The sequence below is a fragment of the Pan paniscus genome, chromosome 12 (assembly GCF_029289425.2).
Source record: "Pan paniscus chromosome 12, NHGRI_mPanPan1-v2.0_pri, whole genome shotgun sequence".
Lineage (NCBI taxonomy): Eukaryota > Metazoa > Chordata > Mammalia > Primates > Hominidae > Pan > Pan paniscus.
Genome location: NC_073261.2, coordinates 107925652 through 107949038, shown reverse-complemented (window position 1 = coordinate 107949038; position 23387 = coordinate 107925652). Strand labels below are relative to the sequence as shown.

At 40.7% G+C, this 23387-nt stretch overlaps 1 protein-coding gene, 1 long non-coding RNA gene and 1 other non-coding gene across 7 annotated transcripts in view; 1 reads left to right on the top strand and 2 right to left on the bottom strand.

Annotated features, from left to right (window-relative positions):
- The window catches only part of NT5C1B (5'-nucleotidase, cytosolic IB), a 28016-nt gene extending 19519 nt beyond the window's left edge, over positions 1-8497 (bottom strand). The window contains exons 1-7 of one of the 5 annotated variants that reach the window (XM_008952344.4): positions 7808-8497; positions 5872-5961; positions 5363-5542; positions 4623-4760; positions 2903-3346; positions 2477-2644; positions 1268-1397 (exon numbers count right to left, since the gene is read on the bottom strand). In XM_008952344.4, coding sequence (XP_008950592.3) covers positions 1268-1397; positions 2477-2644; positions 2903-3346; positions 4623-4760; positions 5363-5542; positions 5872-5961; positions 7808-7837 — 1180 coding nt within the window. In that variant the 5' untranslated portion in view covers positions 7838-8497. Of the gene's footprint in view, positions 1-1267; positions 1398-2476; positions 2645-2902; positions 3347-4616; positions 4761-5362; positions 5543-5871; positions 5962-7807 lie in introns of all 5 variants that reach the window. The other 4 variants (XM_055108217.1, XM_003826999.5, XM_008952348.4 and 1 more) reach the window with 4 other exon arrangements.
- LOC117979087 (uncharacterized) overlaps positions 1-23387 on the top strand; it is a 132090-nt gene that overhangs the window by 21334 nt on the left and 87369 nt on the right. The gene's annotated exons all lie outside the window — the stretch shown is intronic.
- LOC112438938 (U6 spliceosomal RNA) lies at positions 1756-1857 on the bottom strand. The gene has a single exon (XR_003027255.1). It is a non-coding gene; the product is annotated as a U6 spliceosomal RNA (small nuclear RNA).

Sequence of the window (23387 nt, the reverse complement as noted above, 5' to 3'; positions counted from 1 at the left end):
TTTCACTTATGTCAATATTGGGCATATGTGGCACAAAAGTGTATTCTACAAATCCCTAAATCATATGAATTTCATCACCCAGAAATTATTTGGTGACACTGAGACTCCAGAAATGATTAAAGCATCATCCCTCTTCTTAAGGAGATCACAGTTCACTGAGGAGCCTGGCATGTAAAACATTTGTTATAATAAAGACCCTGGCAGATGGAGATACGAATTGCTTTCAGTACCCAGAGAAGGAAGTAACTAACTCTTCTGGGTCAAAAGATTTTTATTCCATGAACAAGGCTGCATGAGAAGGTTGTACACAATCAGTTCATCAGCAGAATTAACAGGTAAATAACTGATTTCTTATGCTTCCAGCCTTGATAGGTCAGCGTGGTGAGGGATAGATAGACCTCAATCACCTACTAAATCAATTAAGGCTATGTGTTGTTAAATACTAGCTGTTGTTTACTAGATGATTGCTATATGCCACTCATCTATGTTAAATTTTTATGTTCTCTCTTTTTACTTCATAACACTATGAAGACTGCACTTTTAAAAGGCAAAAAATTTTAAAATGTGCTTCAATGATTCCAGCCTTATAGTTAGAATAATATAAAGTAAAACTCATAACTTATATCTCAATTATTTGTAAATATGCCCAATTTAAATGTTATTTTAACTTCACATACCCATTTAGAAAATAGGCTAATTGTGCCTGAAATAATTCAGGTAGTTCCATAATAGGAAAAGTTGGAACTTTCTCTTAAAGTCCCCAACACACTGATAGAAACACTGAAGAGACTAGAATAAATCAAATTTTCTATGTAAATTATTTTATGTGTGGGGAGAGAGAGCAGCCGGGGACAATCAGATTTTAAGAGTGGAAAGGAGAGGTGAAAACCTTTAAACCTTTAACATAAATCTGTGGTGAGCAAGAAGTTTGATCACACAGTAAAAGCCTTTGGGTTGACGGCTTCTTGAAGTCAAGTTCAGAAGTGAAAAACATACAACAGAGAAATATATTGCAGGACCTAGGATTAAGACTTTGAAATTCACACTTGACAAGTTAAGTCCAGAGCTTTGAGCCCAACTCTGTGCTGAAGTTAAAAATGAACATGGCCTCTCTTGTTCTGACATAGGCAAATAAACATTCCTGGCGCAGAAGGGGGTGTCAGTATCAAAGACACTGCATTTGGTTAAGCCACAGTTAGCAAAATAACATGGCTTCTCTCTTTCAGAGCGGAGAGCTGGTTTTCCACATGGTATTTATTTTACTTACCGTAGTGATTGACGCTGTTTATAAGCCGCACTCCCACTTGGGCATGGTTATTAGTCATCAGTACAATATCAAATAAGTCCTGTTCATCAGGATATAGATCACGGAGTCTAGCATTGACATACTGTAGTGCCTGCAGGTTACAAACATGAATGTGTGTAAAGAGGGGCAGGCAGGGTGGATCTGGGGAGGCCGGAGAGGAAGCATCTCATCAGAGTCAAATTCAAGCTCTGAAGAATCTTCACTGAGAGATTCTGGCTCCTTTAAGGAAGATTTATCCCATGCATTTCTGTATTATCAACCTCTCATTCATAGGAACTCAGTTAATGTTCACAATACATGAGTAATGTTTGTTGAAAATTGTTTCCACTTTGGGTTCACTAGAATTATCTCTGGGGGACAGGTAGAGAGTAGGGTCAGGCTAACCCTATGTTTGATTGATTTTTAAAATCTGCTTTTATTGATCATCTAATGATTTTTTTTTTATTTTGAAAAATATGGACTGCTTCATGAATCTGCATGTCATCTTGCCCAGAGGTCATGCAAATCGTCTCTGTTTTGTTCCAATTTTAGTATATATTCTGTCAGAGTACTTTATGTATTAACATGTATCCTGCCCATGCTTTTACTGTGTCTCATAAGTACATTCTACCAACAACTTATAGAGGTGTCATTTGTTTTTGCATGGTTATGATGTTATTGTGTAATATTTATATAAGCAGATCAAAGTTGTAAGTGCTATACATTTCAGTGTAAGTGCAGAGAACCTTACCTTCTCTATTAAAGTCACACCCCTAAGTGCCAAGGGCATCTTTATTTTCTTAATATGCTATGTTTGGGGCCAGAAGAGCTAACGTGAATTTCATTTCACTGTAATATGGCATTTTATTTCTACTACTCAGGATCATAAACTCATTATGGCTTCTTAGCACTCCTTCGAGGGAGAGAGGTTTCTGTTACAGGTCTCATGATTAGGACTTCACTTAGGGAAGACTAACATACCAAATCTAGGGCTGTGGGCTGGAGTCCCTTCCTCCACAGTCTGGAAGCCTGTGCGAAATCATAAACTGACCTGGGTCAGCTAGAAGGAGACAAGAATGACAAGGGTGGGCTAGGAATGATCTGGGAAATTGGATGCCCTCCCAAGGGTTGGCCTGGGTCCCTCCCTCGCCATCGAGGGTCCTGGCGGGCCAAAGACAGCTTGCAGAATACCTTGACGAAGCGGAACGCCGGGCCCGGGGTCAGGATGACGTTCTCATTGGTGAGCTGATACTCCATGTACTTTTCCAGACCCTCTTCCTCGTAGATTTTCCTGCCGTCCACCATGTTGAAGAGCGCGCAGGATGAGAGAGCAATGGTGATGGCGTTCTTGGGTTTGGGCTGCAGAGAGGGACGCCAACGGGAGGATAGTCACATAGCCACGAAGAGGACAGGGTTGGGGCTCCTCCAGGGTAGGGTGAGAGTAGGACAGCGGGCCCCTGCTTGGAGAAGCGGGATGCTGGAGACAGCTGAGGCTGGGACTCCCCGAAGTTTGGGGAGGAGAAGCGGGAGGACCTCCCTGCGCAGTGGAGAGGAGGGCGGCTGGAAGAGGCTGCAAGGAAGGGCGCCCCGGGTGCCAGGGGCAGCGGGCTGGCTCACCGGCCAGGGGCGCGAGCAGCTCGGGTTCTTCTCGTAGAACGACCTCATGGATGCCCAGCAGGCAGCCTCGTAGTAGTCCTCGTCCTCCCGCTGCTGCTGCTGCTCGGACAGAGAGTTGCGGTCCAGCTGGGTGGAGGCGGGGTAGATCCCCCTGCGCTGGCTGGAGGACGTGCGCGAATATTCCAGCGGCTGCGAGTCCCGGGTCTGGCGGATTTCCCGCACGATGCCTTGGGCGCAGGCCTCCGGATTCTCTTGCATTTTGGTGCTGCGCCGGGAGCCAGGATCGGGCTCTGGGGGCGTGGGAGGCCGCGAGTCCAGCGACCGGGGCAGCTGGGGCGACGCGGGTGGCTGGAGCGAGGGCTGCCCGGACAGTGGCAGCGGTGAGGAGTCATGCAGGCTTGGGGAGGTGGATGGAGTCCGGGAGCTCGTGGAGCTGCTGGGGAGCTGCAGCAAGACAATGGGCGTCTGAAGTCGAGGCCTGCCTGCCCATCTCCCGTCAAGGATCTGTCCCTTCTGCCTATTCCATTCCTAGACCTTTGATGGGTGCTGGTTCATCTCAGCTCCTTAAGTAGGGCTTAAGGGACCCGGACATTTCTAGGCCTCAGCTGTTTGATATTTCTGTTAAACAGACACAGAGACTGTCTGCTTTCATTCTCCCCTAGCTTCCCCATAAGCATTTCACACGTTTTTATTTGTTTGGAGTATATAGGACCCAGTCCTCTTCCTCCCCCTTAGGCAGCTGACACATGGTTTGCAAAGTTCTGTCCCCTGCTTGGCATATACCTACTCAGTCAGAGGCCTGCAGGTAGGACAGAGGGCATGCAGAATGGATCTTGCTTGGCCAGTGCCTTAGTGTGTGACTTCCAGTTAACTCCATGAGCAAAGTGGGCCAGACATTCTCACCAGAACACTCTACATAGCACCTCAGGGCATGTCTCTCCCCGCTCCCCATGTGAATGATGCAGTGATGGCTGGGAAAGTCTCTTGTCTGGAGACTGGAGCATCTCCCCAGGGCCTTCAGAGCTCCTTGTGCCAGTGAAGCACAGTTACATAGAATCATTTTCCTAAATAGGAAAGGGCCATTCTAGAGAAAAAAACTCCTTTACTAAGGTGAGCAAGAAGTTATTAGGTATCCATATATGATTTCAGATTGTTTCACACATGACTCAAAAAAGCATGTTTTTGTTTAGATGATTGAGTCAAATCCAATAGAGATGATGAATTAGGTAGGAATGCATGCTTTCCCAGTGGCTGGGTCTGGGTCATTCGCTCTGCTTCCAAAATCTTAATCTCTAAACTAACTTTTTTTTTTAATTGCTTATGTGGTCAGGCCTAATTAAAAACTCAAAGCGCCACACAATCTGACACTCTTTTTCTCTTGTGGTGACTATTTCCTTCCCTCTTTTGAGAATCACAGTTAATTACTATTTGTTGAATGAAGGAAGGAAGGAGGAAGTGTGCAGCCTCTATATCTAGAGCCCCTGGGTTTTAATGCTAGCTCTACCACTTATTAATGTGAAACCTTAAACAAGTTCCCTCTGTACTTCAGGTTTCTCAGTGGCAAAATGGGATTTACGGGTGGAAGGGAGTTCTCCCAAGGGCTAAATTAGCTAACACATGTAAAGCACATAAACAGGGCCTGGCACGTAGAAAGCATCAATAAATGTTAACCATTGTTATTATTCTATCATCTACTACTCCCTTTCATCTTTACCTCTACCTTAGCACTGGTGTTCCTGCTTCTAGGCTCATCTATGGATGGAGCCTTGGTGGATGGGCTCCGGGATGTTCTAGACCATTGACTGCGCACAAGGTACCCTCGAGAGTCTGTCTTCCGCAGTGATGATTCTTGTGATCCCTGTGATGGAAAGAAGAAACCCAACGGTGTAAAACCCCATCACCAACTCCTTCTATACATGTGCCTGCAGAATAGTCATGTCAGGCTGAATATAGCAGCACCCAGTGAGAAGATCCCTGGCCTCAATGACTCTTAACTCAACCTGAACTCTTCTGTACTATTCTAACTCTGGTCTAGTCCTCACTTCTGTTTGGAGCATCTATGTGGGGGTCCACTTGAAAGAGCATCCAAAACCAAGATGCAAACATATTTTTTCACTATGACTCCTCTTATGTGGATATTAGTATGGTTCACCATTGTTCCTCCCTTTTCCTCACTTCTTCCCTCGAGGATAAGCCTGTTAACAGATGCTGAAACAATATATCCACCATTTTTTACCAGACTGTAAAGGTGAGGGCAACTGGTACCCCACTGAGGTTGCAGGGGGACTCTAAGGCAGCTGCTGAAAAGGAATGGAGCCCTCAAGCTTTTCTTTTAGGAGAAACAAGAATGAAGGACCCCACGGAGCAGCAAAGTAAAAGAGTTTCTATTTGCCATATTCTTCCCCTCACCCAGATTGTCTGTGGTTCCCCTTCAGAATCAGTAGTGCGATCTCTGCTCACCCTCATCATGGTGATCTGCTGGCCCTGCTCCCACAACAGGCACATGTGAATATAAATACGTATTGTGCGGCAGGGGCCAAGGGCTGTTCCCTCAGCTGCATAAAGGCAGCGTCTACACGACGAGTGACCCTGGAAGGGGCAACATCTCAGCGAGTGATTCGGATTGACTGCACGCCTCATCTGAAAGATTGTGCAGAAAGTGGTCAATGCCATGGCCAGACCCCCTCCCCTCCCTGATTTGAACAAAGACCAGTCTCCCCTCTGTTTAGGCTGAACAGAGGAGCCTGCTGTGGTTCCACACATTCGAAGTGAACACTAGGGTACGGATGGAGGGGAAGGCAGGGCCCAACCTCTCCTAGTTCCTTAACCTCCTCATGAGGACATTAGGGACGACTTAATACAATTCTCAACAGCTTGGTCTTCTCTCCCAGAACTCCCTGCCCCCTAACATTTTCCATTATGCTTTCTGCTCCTTAATTTCCTCACCTCTGCTACAGAGATCGGCTCACCTGATTGTTCAGACGAACTCCTGTTTTGTCAGATTCCTTTCTTTTTTCTGCTTCTAGACTCTCTTTTGAGGACCTCATTCTGGGCTCATTCTTGACAAGGAAACAAAGAATGTTTATTAATTTTTAATCTCAGGGCATTAGGAACTTTGGCTTTCGGAATAAAAGGATAAAGAAAACACAAAATTTATTTATTTGCCAATATAAAAAGGTATAAACTCTAGACCTTAGTTTCCCCTGTTCTAACAAGCATGAGTAAAAGGTAACACATATTTTATTAAAAAGAACTATATAAACAAGTTTTAATATAGAAATTTGTTGGTTCATAGATTTGAGATATACAGCATTTATTGTTTAAAGACTGATAACATGGGAAATATTAGGGAATTGTGAAGTTGTTTATGTAGAATAAGTTTGGTTTTTTTCTCTATTACTCTGAAAATTGCTACTTATGGAACTTACTTTTCCTTGCCATTTAGAATTCAATTTTTTCTTGTTTTCATCATCACTATAGCTCAAATTTTCTGTGGATCTAGCCTCACCAATATTAGTTTGATTTCTAAATATAAGGACCTTAATCTCATACAAATTTATTGAAAGTCATGTCTTCTGTTCCTATCATTTAATTACTCATAGATCTAGAGTGGAAAGGGATTTCTTACCAACAAATTAACAACAGATAGGGAAAACCAAGTAAAAGAGCACAAGAAGATGACTCACTTTATGGAACTCTACTCAAATATTTATGTTTTCATTTTCATTTGGAGGAGATACTTATTGGAATATTATTTGAACTGTTTCATGCTAAGTAAGTAGCTGCAATGTGATCAAGATTAGTGTTATTTATATGTTTAAGGAGCACAACTTCTAAGTTAGACCAAGATCCACTAGAGCAGTCTATATTCATCCGTTTATGCTCTGTGTTTTGCACGCAGGAAAAATCTCATCAATGTTAGTTGCATGAGAATGTTAGTTGCATGAGAGAATGGCATAGCTGTATGGCTCCTGAACTAATTTTAAAATCTTTTCATCAACCCTCACTCCCCTTATACATATACATAGCAGTCACCATAATATCCTCTTACTTCTAATTCCAAATGATATTTTGAATCCAGTTCCTTTTTTCTATCTCTATTATCATTGCCTTGTTCCAGGTCTCTGACCATCCTGGGACTACATTTTCAGAATATAGCCTTTCAAACAAGTTTCATGGCCTTAAATCCTCTCCACTTCTAGATCTGTCCACCATATTTATTTAGAGTAATATTTACAAGATGTAAATCTAGTAATGCTTCATTCCTGGATAAACACTTTCTTCACTTGGTTTGACCAGGAGCCTCATGATGTTTTCCTGTGTACCTGCTACTTGCATGCCCTTCACTCTATACTTTATCACTATGTTCTACTAATACCAAGTGACTTGTGTTTGCCTGCATACACCAGCCTTATTTCCTTATGGTCTCCTCTTCTCTCCTGTGTTCTTCAAAACCCAGCTCAGTGTGACCTGGGGGAAGTTCCCAGAGTGAAATATTGCCCTGTGTTGCTTGTGTCTTTTTGTACATACTTTTACAGAGGAATGAGTTGTCCTTTGTCTATTGTCTTTCCTACTAGGCCTTGCATTCTTCAAAGACAGCCACTGTTTTTACCTTTTACTACTAACATATGAGTATATGCTAAATGAATACTGACTTATTGGAATCATTTATATACTGCACGTTTTAATCTTTTTCTTTGCTGTCTTAATTTCTTTTAAATTTCTCCTTCTCCCTTTTCTCTACTCTTTCCATTGCCTTTATTCTCTTCCTTCTCTTTTCCTCTACCTGAAGCCATTATCTGAAATTATTTGATCATTGCAGAGCCTTTGCAGAGGCAAATGATGGACTGATATCCACATTTCTTCAGCCCCATGGCAAGATTCTAAGACACTCGGTTCACTCACCTTTTTCTGTTTGAGAGATGTTTGACTCATTTTTTTACCTGTTGAAATTCTTTTGTTGTTATCCACATTTTTGTCTCCCCAGCTCCATTTCCTGTCACTTCCCTTGCTCAGTCTAGCTTTGCATTTAGAATGTCAAATTTATGACATCATATGTGATTCCATAGTAACAAACTGACTCTATGAATATGTGATTAACCTTTTCTTAAAAAACAAAAAATAAATGTTTCTTCATTTTGAGTTATCTGCTCATAGCCATTGTCTTTGTTTTCAGAAATTGATGTCTAAACATTGTTCAAATGTTCAATATGTAGCAATATCAATATTACCACTTCCTTTTTAAATCTTTTTAAGCATTTCTCTGCCATTCATTATATTAATCCCATTTGTGACTGTCTGTTTCCTGGTACTGCCAAAATGAATGGCAAAGTCATTTGTGGATCCAGTCATTTATCCATGTTCATTCTGCCAGACAGACTTTGGAGGGCTTTTCTCAGATCTAGAGACTATTTTTGACAGCTGGGATTTTGTTCCAGACATAGAGTTTAGACTTGAGTTTGAGTTTAGCTTTAATGTCTCATGTTTCTTTCAATGGCAAAACCTGTTGAGGAAGACACTGTCAAAGCCCTTTCCCCATGGCTAGACTCAGTGTAGAATGTTACCTTTGCTGCCCCATCCTTAACCCTTAACCCTGGGCTGCCCCATCCTTAACCCTTTAAACACTAAAGCTAAACTCAAACTCAAGTCTAAACTCCATGTCTGGAACAAAATCTCAGCTGTCAAAAATAGTTTCCAGATCTGAGGAAAGCCCCCCAAAGTCTGGGAGAGTGAACATGGATAAATGATTGGATCCACAAATGAGTTTGTGATTCATTTTGGCAAGTAATAGGGAATATACAGTTACAAATAGAATTGATATTTGTAAAAAGTAGCCCCTAACTCTGGTTTACAGAATCTAAACATGTTCTCCATTTTAGTTTTCTCCTTTTATCTTCACCCAAGCTTTAGATAGGATACATGTGCCATGCCAACCTGAGCTGGTGAAATCATCAAGGACTGAGGCAGGTTTCCAGCCTGTTTTCATGGGACAAGTTGATAGCTAAGGTTGAATATCAGAAGTTGTTGATGGTTTTAATTTAAGTTATCCAAGGAGTCTTTTAGTTAGTAAAACATTCAGGCTGTAGGTAAGAGTGCCTGGGTTTAAGTTATTTCATCTGTCCCCTACTCCCCACTGTACACCCAACCGCCAGCATTCTACCCAAAATTTGTACAGGGGTCATTTGTTTTTGCATGGTTATGATGTTATTGTGTAATATTTGTATAAGTTATGTAGACAATCAAAGTTGTAAGTGCTATACGTTTCAGAGTAACTTCAGATAACCTTACCTTTTCTATTAAAATCACACCCCTAAGTACCAAGAGCATCATTATTTTCTTAGTATGCTGTGTTTGGGGCCAGAGCAGCTAATGTGAATTTCATCTCATTGTAATAAGGTGTTTTATTTCTACTATTCAGGATTATAAACTCATTATGGCTTCTTAGCACTCCTTCGAGGGAGAGAGCAGAGGCTTCTGTTATAGGTTTCATGGGTAGGACTTCACTTAGGGAAGCCTGACATCCCAAATCTAGGGCTGTGGGCTGGAGTCCCTTCCTCCACAGTCTGGAAGCCTAGGCAAAAGCATGAACTGACCTGAGTCAGAGGTTTATGTGACTCACAGTTCTGCAGGCTATACAGGAAGCATAGTCCTGGCATGTGCTTCTGGCGAGGCCTCAGGAAGCTTCCCAATCATGACAGAAGGCAAACAAGGAGCAAATGTGTAACACGACAAGAGCAGGAGCAAGAGAGAAGGGAGGAGGTCCCAGATTCTTTTGAACAGTCAGATATCCTCGTAACTCATTACCATGGGAAGGTACAAAGCCATCCATTAGGGATTGACCTTCATGACCCAAACACCTCACACTAGGCCTCACCTCCAACATTGGGAGTCATCTTTTAACATAAGATTTGGAAGGGACAAATATCCAAACCATATAATGGGTTAAGCATGTTCTTGTCGCAAGACTTTTAAATTTGCTGCTCCATCTGCTGCAGCGGCCCATATATTCATGTGCCTTAATTCCTTATTTTTTTAACTCTGCTCTCAAGCAGTCTCCTCAGAGAGGACTTCTCTTACTAAAAATGATACCTCATTTCCTTCATCTTTTAACCCTTACGTCACTTTATTTTCAATCATAACATTTATTTCAACCTGACTTTGTTTCACAAGAGTTTATTTGCTTATTGTCTTTTCTGGTCCCGCTGGAGCGAAAGCTGCTTGTGAGAAGCGACCTATACATCTTTTCTACTGCTGCTTTCTTCTTGCCTAGAATAGTTACTAGGAGGTACTTCCATAAATATTTGTTGAATAAATACATGAATCTTTTAAGAAATGCATTTACTTAACAGTGATAAGCAGGATACAGTATATTACGGTAACAGTAGTGGTGGAATTTTTTTTTTTTTTTGAGACAGAGTCTTGCACTGTCACTCAGGCTGGAGTGCAATGGCATGATCTCAGCTCACTGCAACCTCCACTTCCCAGGTTTAAGTGATTCTCCTGCCTCAGCCTCCCAAGTAGCTGGGATTTCAGGCATGTACCACCATGCCTGGCTAATTTTTGTATTTCTGATAGAGATGGGGTTTCACCATGTTGGTCAGGCTGGTCTCTAACTTCTGACCTCAGGTGATCCACCTGCCTCGGCCATCCAAATTACTGGGATTACAGGCGTGAGCCACCGCACCCGGCCATGGTGGAAATTTTAAAAAGTCATTTCCCTATGCCTTTGAGGAGGACCATGAAGTTAGTGCATGGGAAGAAAACCCAGAAGAGTGCTGTATTTCTTTCCTGTCCGTTAAAGCTTTTTTTTCTAGAGATCAGGGGTTCTCAAGCCTGAGAGTGCATCAGTGCATTACTCTGAGAGGTTGTTAAAGTGACTTTGCAACAGGAGAATGGTTAAACTGTGGCACATTCATACCATGGAACACTACTCAGCAATGCAGAGAAACAAACTATTGATACACACAATAATCTGAATGACTCCACAGAGAATTATGCTGGGTAAAAAAAAGAGCCAGTCCCCAAGAGTTATATACTATATGATTTCATTTGTATAACATTCTTGAAATGACAACAATTATAGAATGGAGAACAGGTCAGTGGTTGCCAGCATGACGAGGTGGGTGAAGTTAAGTGGGTGTAACTAGAAAAGGGCAACATGAGAGATCTCTGTGGTGATGGAAAGTCTGTATTTTTTATTTGGTTGTATCAGTGTCAACACCTGGGCTGTGATATTGTACTATAGTTTTGTAGGATGTCTAAATTGGGCAAAGGGTAATGGGATCATTCTGTATTTTTTTTTTGCAACTGCCTATGAATCTACAATTATTTGAAAAATTTTAAAAAGTTTAATGAATTTTTTAAAAAACACATACACACAAATTTTTGGGCCTTTCCACCCAGAATTTCTGATTCAGTAGACTTGGATAGGGCCCAAAACCTAAATGTGTAACATGTTCCCAGATAAAGCTGATACTGCTGGACTGAGCACCACACTTTGATAATCACTAAGCCCATAGTAATTAGGAATTCTTCATACTCACAGGTAAGCTCTAGCTGGTCCATCGACTTCATGTGAACAACATCAAATAATCCTCTACCATCTTAAATATCATTTCTTGTAGTAAAGACTATCATTAGTGAAACAGTCTCTAGAATGGGCCTGTCAGACTCCAATGCTCAAGACAAAGCCTCACCTTTTTTCAAGAGGGCCCTGTCTGATTGGTTGGACTGTAAGCAGTTCACCAGCAACAGCTGTGTCCTTTTCTGACTGCCTCAGCTGGAAAGGAACTGTCCAAGTTGTAGGTTCACATCCTTGGCTGCACATTACAATTACCTGAGAGCTTTTAAAAATCCCAGTGCCTCGGATCTTTCCAGGTCACAATCACAGACAAGTTTAATTAGAATCTCTGAATGTAAGACCCAGGTATCAGTATCATTTGTGTTTGACTGGAGGGCTGAGCCCTAGGCTCTCAGTAGAATTTCTAAGGTACCTACCTTCTTTCCTCCCTCTCCCCACATTGCCTTGGGTCCAGTTTCCCAGATTCCACAAAGGGGAGGCGGCACCTGCTCAAGAAGCTGAACTCCCAAGGTAGAAACCGCAGTCTTACATTCCTTTCTCTCCCTTATCTGAGGTTCTTACAAGTTGCATGTCTTTTTTCTCAGCAGTGTCTCTCAAACACCAGGCACCCTTGCATTCCATTAGCTTTTGCCAAGTCTTCATCTTTTCCAGTGAGCTATGCAAGAGTCTCCTCACCAATCTCCTCAACTGTACTATTGTGTCCTTCTCAAATCCATCGTTATATAGCCACTAAAGAGATCTTTCTAAAACACTAATAGATTCTTTCACTCCCTTATTTAAAACCCTTTGTGGAGAACCCTTTTTTCCCCCAAGAAACAAATTAGTATGATATCCAAGACTCCATGACCGAGTCTTTCTCCCATTCCTTGCCTCCTTTGCAAGCCTCATATATCTAGATTTCCCCAACAAAACACTTTCACTGCCTTAAAAAATCCTGGTTTATTGAGATATAATTAACACACCATACGAGTCACCCATTTAAAGTGTACAGTTCAATGGTTCTTAAAATATTTGTAGTCATGCAACTATAAACACAGATGAATTGTAGCATATTTTCAACATCCCCAAAATAAATTCAGTATCTTCTAGATACAACCCCTATCTTCCCATCCCCTGCCCAGCCCTGAGTAATCATTAATTTACTTTCTTCATAACCCATTTTACAGATCAATGCGTCACTACCCAGTAGAGTTCTGAACTTTGGAGAGGACTGACCTAGGTTTAAATCTTACCTTATCTAGTCTGTATGTTTGGATCACTTACTCCATCCAAACTTCAGTTTTGTTGCCATCGAAATTGGAAAAGTTACATCTACTTCTCATGCAGGCTGTGAGGGTTATTGACAGTATAATAAGGTGCCTGGCAATAATAGATAGGTGTTATCATTATATTTTAGTGAATTATGAATATAAAATTTTGAAAAAAATCATTGCTGTGATCCTATAACCAATAACTAGATACTCCATGGCAGCAGTAACTACACTTTCAGATTTTAATAATATGTGGGCTAATGTGATATTTCAAATCAAGACTGTCTTAGAAAATTTAACATGATTAGCACTGGACTCAATGTAGGTCACGGGGTGGATAGTTTTGGAAATATCAGGCCTAAGATTAGTCAGCATAGGTGCATAATTCCTGAGGCTCACAGAAAGGCTGTGGAGAAGGGGAAAGGGTCACATTTTCTTATCATCTCCACCTGTCACTTAGATCAGCTTGCTGTATTAATTTTGCATGGCCATGTAACAAATTACTACTAACTTACTGTCTTAAAATAATGTGCATTTATTATCACACAGTTCTGTTAGGTTAAAAGTCTGGGGAAGCTCACCTGGGTTCTTTGCTTAGAATCTGTTAAAGGTAAAATCAAGGTGTCAGCCATGTTGAGCTGTTACCTGGAGGCTCTGGGTAAGAATCTACTTCCAGTCTCATATGGGTTGTTGGCAGAATTCAGTTTCTTCTAGTTGTAGGACGGAAGTCCAAGTTGCTGGATGTCAACCAGAGAATCACCCTCAGCTCCTAGAGGCCACTCTCAGGCCCTTGCTCTATGGCCCCCTCCATCTCATTAGTGGAGAATCTTCCTTGTGCTGAATCCTATCTGTCAGAAAAAAATTCCTTTTAAAGGGCTCAGATAATTAGGTTATGCCCACTGGGATGATCTCTTTTTTATTAACTCAAAACCAACTAATGAGTAAGCTCAATTATATCTACAAAATCTTTCTTGCCATGTATAACATAATCATGGGAGTGATGCCCCATTGTATTCCCAGGGCAGGGAATTATACAAAGGTGAGGGTCTTTGGAGGGATCATCTTAGAATTTTGTCCTCCACACTCATTTAATTGACTTTGCCTAAGTGAATCCTCAAAATAGGCAACTAAATAAATAAAACCCAGGCTTGCAAATTGGTGACCACCATTATCTGTTTCAGTGCATATGGACTATCTGGGGCTAGTATGGGCACTTGATTTGAAGATATATTCTGTTTTTAAAAGTATAGACTAGGAAATGTAACATGTATGGATGTGTTAGAGCCTGTCACTAAGTCCCCTGGATGTGCGTGTGTGGATATTTTTGGAGGAGTTGTGTACTTTCTCCTGCACCTTTCTGAGGTCTGTGATTGTTGATGTGGGCATGGAACAGATGTAGGAGCACATGGACACCTCAGAGAAAGTTTACAAACTCAAGATGTCTTCATTGGGATAGTCCTAAAATTAAGTACAAGGATAAAGTGGCATATCTTTCTTAGTTCTTTTCTGTAGAAATGGAAGTGTATTTCATGGTTGGTCTCTACATATACTAAAGTAACAGTATTGGTTTTGGGGTCAAATAAATTTGAGTTTTAAAACCAACTCTGTTACTGACCACTTGCTTAACAACAGGCTAGTTACTTAACTTCAATAAATCTTTTTATTTTATGTCTATGAAATGGGTGTTATACCTAGTTGGAGGGTTTTTAGGAAGAAATAAATGGGTAGCACATATAATGTGCTTGACCCAAAGTACTGGTTTGTGGTTAGGGTCTATGGTGAGTTGAGTCATGAACAATAATTTGAAGCTGTTCCCATCGGGAGCTGGATTCTATTTCCCATCTTTTGAATTTGGCTCTGTCTTGTGATATGCTTTAACTAATATAATGCAGAGAAAATAACATTATGTGAGTCCTTGAGCCCAGGGCTCCCAAGGCTTGCAGTGCTTTCCAAGGCTATCTTCTTGGAATGCTGCTTCCATGGGGTGGCTTGAAATCTTCATGTTAAGAAAATAAGGACAATAAGAAATAATATTTTTGAGTACATGCTAGACACATTGCATTTTATACTGTTTAGTACTTTTTAATCACCAAGCAGTGTAGAGTGAAACAACTTGCCTGAAGTTGCGAAGTGACAGTTGTTTAATCATACTTTCTCTTCTACAGTGGCCTGGCCTTTTATACCTGTCTTAACAACAGGCCAATCTGGAATCCTATGTAATTAATTGGATAGTCAAAAAATTGGATAAGTAAAGTCATTATAGTTTCTAAGTATGAGCTTCATCCAATGAGACTGTATCTCTATGTATTAGCCTATTTTCATGCTGCTGATGAGACAGTCCCAAGACTGGGCAATTTACAAAGAAAAAGAGGCTTAATGGACTCACTGTTCCATGTGGCTGGGGAGGCCTCACAATCATGGCAGAAGGCAAAAGGCACTTCTTACATGGTGGCAGGCAAGAGAGAATGAAAGCCAAGTGAAAGGGGAAGCGCTTTATAAAACTATCACATCTTGTGAGACTTATTCATTACCAGGAGAACAGTATGTGGAAACCACCTCCATGATTCAATTATCTCCCACCGGGTCCCTCCCACAAGACGTGGGAATTGTGGGAGCTACAGTTCAACATGAAATTTGGATGGGGACACAGCCAAACCCTGTCACTCTAAAAGTCTCTACAGGTCTCAGATCATGATAAAGGAGCAGCTTCTCATGAGCTTGGCCCCGCTCATGGTGCATATGCAGAATACCCTTGCCAAACGCTGGTAAGTGAAAATTCCTTGTCCAAAATATCGACTAGAGGTCAGTGTGTATCTACTGGCCTCTTCCCAGATGGCAGTTACATCAACATTCCATTCATGTAGGTCAAAGCTGAAAAATACAAGTTCCGGGAATGTTATCCAGAGAGGTGAGCATGTCTCTCAGAAGTCATCAGCGAAGAAAAAAGTTTTCTTTGAAGTTCATAGTTCTTGAATCAGTCCATGTTGACCATCCACATGATTCAAGGGTTACTATGGAGTCAGAGCACCAGAGAACTCTGTCCATGGACACTAGATAGAACGCCTTTGATGGATTGGGAAAAAATTTTTAAAAAGTAAAAAACACTTGTACTTTAAGAAAAGAATTTTTAAAAATATCCTGGGGAAGGTAGTCTCAAATGTAAAGATGCTCTATAAAATATAAGGTCTTGAAAAATAAAAGTTCCACTTACTTGCATAGATTAGGGCTCTGAAGTTCAATCTTCTCATCTGTAAAATAGGAATTAAATGCCTGTGCACATCTTACAATTTTTTTGTAAAACGTGAATGTGGTCCTGCAAAGAAAAGCACATAGGAAGTTCACAGGAAGTTCTTTATAACACATCCCACCAAAAATCTGCATGATGAGCAAAGAAATAGGTCACTTGGAAGATGGCCAAAGGACTTGAAAACTGGGCAGGCTAAGTGGAAATTGATGACCACTTCCTCATAAAGGTAAGGGAGCTTGTGCCAGTGCACAATCGATGTCTTCCTCTTTTTAAGAAAATCATGAGGAATTTTTTCCACGTTTTATTAGGCTTAGCCAAAATGGTGCATGTTCACCTTTTCCCCTCCATCCTGCCTTCAACACTCACTTTAGTAAGTAAAATTAACAAATAACCCCTTTCTCCCATTAGTAACAGCCATGAATTGGAATGTTCGACACTCACCAGCATTAACCAAACCCTAATGAACCAAATGCTGTCTGCCACCCCCTCCTTACAATGCTCACCTTTCTTTCCCCATGCCTGTGATAGCTTTCCTGAAAGACATTTGTGTGCAGAACTCCTGTCTTTGGTTCATTCTCCCTCACATCATTAATCAGTGTGCTATGCCTCATCCAAAAGAGGGAAAATAATCCAGTTTCCTGCTCCACGCCAGCCAGATGAACAGGTGCTAAGTAGGACTTACATAGGCACTTAAGCTGCTGCACCTGGAATCGTGGTGTGTTTAGGCGATCATGTCTTGGATCTCACAGAAGCTGTCTTTGTGTTGACTGGTTCTGTATGATGTCCTAATGCTTCTGCTGTCCAGGGCCAGGCCTTAAGTAGAACAACGCAGGAAAATAACTTCTGGCCTAGGTTCTTCAGGAGTTTATCAGTTTGCTAGGAGAACCTATGATCTGAAAGGGACTGAGGGGATGAGGAGACTTTCTCTATTAGGTAGCTTTTAAGAAAGGAAAATAATCAAACAAATAGGCTCAGGGCATCTGCACGTACACACAGTTAATCACACCTTGCCTGCATTGTTACCAAGGGATTTCTTGTGTGGGGGTGGTCCTTGTAGGAGCTTTCAGGCACCAGGAGCTCCCAAGTGGCATGCTCACCTCTTTGAGACAGGCAACATGTTGCCAAGAAAAGAAACATCTTCATACTCTGCAGATGTGGCTTTTCATATTAGTGCTGCCACTTCCTATGTGTCTCTGAGAGTTGCTTAGCCTCACAGCCCATTTCCTCATTTGTAAAATAGGAATGATAATAATAGTGACTTCATAGAGAGAAAGGAAATGAGGAATGTGAAGGATCAAGCACAATGCCTGGCACAGGACAGGCACTCAGTAACCATCGTCTTCCCAGTTTCCCTGCTTCCCGGTTCACCTGCATAAACATATTTCAGGCATTCTGGGTAGGGTTTTATCTGGACCCTGTGACCACCTAGGGAGGGCCCTGCCCTGAACCCCAGCGCCCCATGGTTGACAGACTGTGTGTCTTGTCTGTTTGTTTTCCTTTGGCCTGTTTTTTATTTTGGGTCTGTGTGATTTCCTGGCAAAAGCCCCATCAGTGGTGAGAAAATATGTGTGTTTGCTATTATATTTGAGGAGTGAGCAGCTTGTTCCTAGAGGTCCCCCAACCCCCGATATTGTTGCAAAATGTAGGTCAGCAATGTCCTCAGTGCAGCACAGCTCAGAGTAGAGTCCCAAGTCTGGACCAGCTTGGATTCTGTATTTTTGGTGATGAAAATGGATAGAATTCACTCTAGTGACATTTTTCAGTTTTTTAACGTTTGGCTTTGGCATCGATGACCTTTGTTTTCTTTTCCACTTAGTTCCTTTGGCTTCCCACTTCTTCCTGTCCAGTAAAATTTTAAAAAGCTTGCTTTTACTCCTATGTTTCTGTTTCTGTGGCCAGGACCACCATCCTCCCAATCACTAGTTCAGGAAAGATCCCAAATTAATCACAGATTGCTGCATTTTCCTCCCTGTCACATCCTGTTTCTCTCTAGCATCTTTTGGCTTGACTTCCTTAATACCAGTAAAAATCAGACACACAGCTGCATTGCATGTCTAGCGTCTTACCATGGGCCCTTCCGTGGCACCCTGTGCATTCTCTGTCCTAAGCCCCAGGCCTGCCAAGTTATAATTACTTGTTCTTATGTTTTTCTTTTCCACTAATCTGTGAACGCCTTTCAAGGACAGAGCCTATGCATTATTCATCTCTGCATCCCCAGTGTTTAATACAGTGTTTCAACAAAATGTTTCCTGAATGAATAAAAGAATGAGTAAAAAATCATGTGTTCCCAATTAGAAAGACTTTCTGTGTCATAGGGTAGACAAGGGTTTGAGGAGGCACTTTCTAGGACCATAAAATCAGACTCCCAATCCTATCTCCATCAACCCTGGGCTCTAATGAGACTATGCCTATTTGAATTTTTCCAACTTTCAGCCAAGACACATTCAGTAATTGATTAGTCCCCTTTAGAGCTTGGCAGAGGATATTCTAAGTAAATATAGATATGAGTGCTGCCCTGATGACCCAGGAATACCTTCAACTTGACATGTCCGAAACTGGACTTACTATCTACCTCCAAAATTTTTTCTTTGTCCTCTGTTTCTTATTCCAGTGAGCTCTGTTACCTGAGCAGGACTGGAGAGGCATGCAAAGCCTCTCCTGGCTCCACCATGAAACTGTTTATTTGGTCACTGAGTTCTGCTGATTCATCTTCTGTAATGTTTCTTGTATTTGCACCCTCCTCCTGCTCACTGTCTAGTTCCTGCCCTTCTCACTTCTGATACAAACTTCAACACCAGGTGCACTGACTTCCCCAAACTGAGGTAATCACTTCTTATTTCAGGCCACAACTGTGCTGAGGGTAAAAATCTCTACTGATAAGATGTTTCATGTGTTTGTTTAAATATCTTTCTCTCTACTAGAGCATTAACTGACAACAGGAATTATGTTCATTCAATAAATAAATAATACAGGGTTGAATTTTAGGATAATTTGAAATTAAATTATAAAAAGGAATTCTTAGATTTGTTTAACTCAGATTTGCCAATTGTTTATATTTTATTCCACTTAATTTCTCTGTCTCTTTTTTTCTTTCTTCCTCTTACATAGATGCTTTTTTCTAGTTTGTGAACAAATTGTAGTCAATGTGCCCTTTTATTCATAAATAGTTCAGTGTGCATTTACTAAACAAGGATGCTCTCTTACATAACCATAGTGTAGCTATCACAAACTTGAAAATTAACATTGATGTAATATTATTATCAAATCTATGGTCTATATTCACATTTGGTAACTGCTTCAATATAAGGTTCTTTAAAGTTATTATTTTCCCTGTTTAGGATCAAATCCAGAATCACACGTTGCATTTAGTTTTCATCTTTTTAGTCTTCTGTCACTGGTATATTTCTTCAGCCTTGATTTTTTTTTTCTTTTTTTGAGACAGAGTCTCACTCTGTAGTCCATGCTGCAGTGCAGTGGCACAATCATGGCTCACTGCAGCCTTGACCTTTCAGGCACAGGTGATCCTCCCACCTCAGCCTCCCGAGTAGCTGAGACTACAGGCATGTGCCACCACGTCCAGCTAATTTTTGTATTTTTTGTAAAGATGAGGATTTTCACCATGTTTTCTCGAACTCCTGAGCTTAGGCGATCAGCCCACCTCGGCCTCCCAAAGTGCTGAAATTATAGGTATGAGCCACCGTGTCCAGCCAACCTTGACTTTTTGGAAATTATAAGCAAAATATTATGTAGTATGTCCCTCCTTTGGGGTTTTCTGACAATTCCTTATTATTGGATTCAGGTTATGGATTTGGGGCAGGAATGCCACTGAAGTGATGTTGTGTTGTTCCGAATGGTAATGTCAAGTTGTCCTAATATTATTTGGTGACTTGGTTGAATTTGTGCCCTCCAAGTTTCTCAGTTACTAATTGTCCCTGTGTAAGTAATACGCAATTGTGATGAAATGTGTAAATCCTGACCAAACTTTCATCTGTAGTTTTAGCTTCCATTGATGATTTCCTAGCTCCATTATTCCTTTTATGTTAATTAGATGGTATTCTATTTCAGTAAAGTACTTCCTATTCTCTCACATTTACTCATTTCTGTAAGTATGGACTCATAGATTCTTATTTATTCAGTAGGTATAGTTCGTGATTTATGCAGATGCTCAAATTGTCCCAGATTTGGCCACTGGAAACCCTGTCAAGTGGTTTCCCTTGCTTTTGAAATGTCCCCATGTTTCTTTCAGCACTTTCTTACTTTCTAGAATAACAAAATTTTCCAAACTTATCTTGTACTTTTTCTCTCACATCCTTAAATTAGCCATTTCTTCACAGCTCTAGTTTTTTTGGTGAACAATAGTATTTAGAAGTCGATGTGTAGGTGTTAAGTGTTCTTTTTGCTTCTAGGCCCTGTCAGTGGATGGAACTCTGGTTTACACACACACACATACACACACACACACACACACACACACACACGCTTATTCCCATACCTCTTTATCTACCTGCCTGTCTATGACATTAAAAACTATGGGTTTATATTGGTACCTTCAATTCCAACCCAACTTTTCTGTGTTCACATTTACTTTGAATATACTGTGAAGATCTTGTGGCTATCTGAAATATTTGTGTTCAAGAACATTTTTATGGTAATGAAAAGCCTACAAGTTCTATATATTTTCATTAAAAGAACTTTTTAATGTAGTTCTTGTATATACATAGGTGTCTGAAATCATTATTCAATTAAAATCCCGCTCATATATTTCTATGAAGGAAGTCAATGTTTTATTAAATTTATATCTTGCTTTAAAAGATAGCCTCAAGAGGGAGATCTGGGTATTGCCCTAGCTCTTTCATTAATGCAGACAAGAGAGTTTTGAAATAGCTGCCAAACTATTGGCAGCTGTTACCAGGTTTGGATGCTCCTCCAATAACATCATGTGTGTTCCTCTATTTTCAAACATATTCCACCACATTTTAGTTGTCATTTTATATGTCTGGCTCTCCTGTGACATCATGAAACCCTTAATTGTACTTTTTACTTTGATACTTTATCACAGGCCTCAATAAATGTTTTTGAAGGAATGAAGGATGGGTGACTAACTGATGAAATGAATGACCTTCTCTGTCTCTAGGATCTGTTTAACTCACTCATTTTAAAGCCTGATCTCAGGCTGGGAAGCTGTGAGATAGGAACGAAGAGGCATATACATGCATTTCTGCAATAGGATCTGTGTGGCAACAGATAGATTATAAGCTATGACATATATTGAGAACCTGCTAGGTGCTAGATGGCTACGTTATGTATTTATCTTATTTAAGCCTTACAACAACTCAGTGATGAAGGAAATAGTAATCTCATTTTCAGATGCACATTTCAGAAAAGCTAAATAACTTTCTGAGAAAATTATGGAACTAGAATCCAAACTCTGGCTAGTTTAACTTTAAAACTTAAATTTCATTTTGCTATGTGATGGTACACATCAGAAATAAGATGACGTCAGAGCTGTGAGGTCACACGGCCAAAAAGTTAGCTAATAGGTGACATTCTCTAGAGGGACATCACCAAAATGAGTGAACTTATCAAGTCAATGCAATGGTGAATATAAACGTAGTTTATTGTATTGGGGAGGAAGTGTGACATTTCTGGGGGGACAACAGACTTTATATGGGCTAATTGAATAGATAATATTTCAGATACTATCAAGAAAAAATGAACTTGGCTGGGCATGGTGACTCATGCCTGTAATCTCAGGACTTTGGGAGGCCGAGGCAGGCAGGTCACCTGAGGCCAGGAGTTCAAGACCAGCCTGGCCAATGTGGTGAAACCCCATCTCTACTAGAAATACAAAAAAATTAGCCGGGCGTGGTGGCCGGCACCTGTAATCCCAGCTACTTGGGAGGCTGAGGCAGGAGAATTGCTTGAACCCGGGAGGCGGAGGTTGCAGTGAGCTGAGATCGTGCCATTGCACTCCACCTGGGTGACAGAGTGAGACTCTGTCTCAAAAAGAAAAAAAAGATGAACTTATGCAAAATGAGATGAGGAAACCGAGGCCTAGAAAGAAAAAGTTATCTAAAGTCACACAGCAAGTTGATGTTGGAACTAGGACTTGAAACCAGGTCTTTGTGTTCTGTCTCTTATTACTCTACCTCACTGCTTTCTTTTATGTTATTTCATTTTTTCATAGTCTGCCTACCTTTTTCATTTGCTTTAATTCAATAGCAAAATGCTCATTGAGAACTTTGTATCAATCATTGTGCCAGGCACTGGAGAAACAAAGGCAGGAGCACAAAATTTGGGGTTAGCAAAGCACTTGTCTCTTGGTAAACAATAGACGGACTCCTCACAGAGTGCAGACAGAGGTCAGGATATGCCAGCCCATGAATATGGCCCTGTGTGTTTTGTGGGCCTTGTTACTGTGCATATGTACTGAGGCTCAGTGTCACATTCTGCATTGCCCCCTGATAAACAACACCCAGAAAATGGATGAGAATGACTATGAAGAGGGAGGAAATTGTCCAGATGTTAGTAGCTCATAATGTTTTAATTTAGAGTAGTGCTTTTGCCCAACACCATCACCAAAGGTTTGTCTTTGGTTTATTTGTGTTATCACAACAGTGACGATGGAGTTAAATGCAGCCTTTGAAAGGAGGATTTTTGCTTGTTTCATTTACATTCTACTGTTCTTTCATGAAACATTTCTAAATATCCATGGGGCCCAATTCTTACAAAAATAAATCAGATAAACCTAAGGTTCTTGCCAAGTCAAATATCTACAGTTTCTGGCAATTATGTAATTTCCAACTCTGCTGCAGTGACTATTGCTGATAAGTCAATCGTCATAAAGAGAAATATTCCAGACCAATCTTTATTAGTGTGTCCTTCACTGATATATGCAATGTCTTTTTTAAAAAAGCAGAGTTATAACTTTTTTGGGGGGTCTTTAGTGAATGGCTTCTCATCATAACAATTTATATCTGGATAATGTTATTGTAAAACATGAAAATGGTAAATTAAAACCAATGAAATTAGGTTCTGCTGTTATTAATAAAAATGGCTCTGGTTTTCACCATTTTGTTTTGATGGCACTGTCATATAATGCAGCTGTGCAGTAATGTCTTTCTGGCATTGCAGTTTGATTTGGCCCAGACAAAAGCAATATTTAGGAAGTTACTCTGTAGAGCTTCTCCGGGAAGAAGGAACTTGAGAATCACAAGCTAATTTAAATCGTTCTTTAAAGTTGAGGTTAAACATATTATTGATTAGAAAGAGCTTTTATGGGGAGAGGAACTCTGCTATTCCTTATGAGTGGTATAAAATAAACAAACTGAATATACCAGGTCCTATTTTTTTTTCAGAGTCACATATCTGTTTGGTGCAAATATATATCACTAAAGATGTTTATAT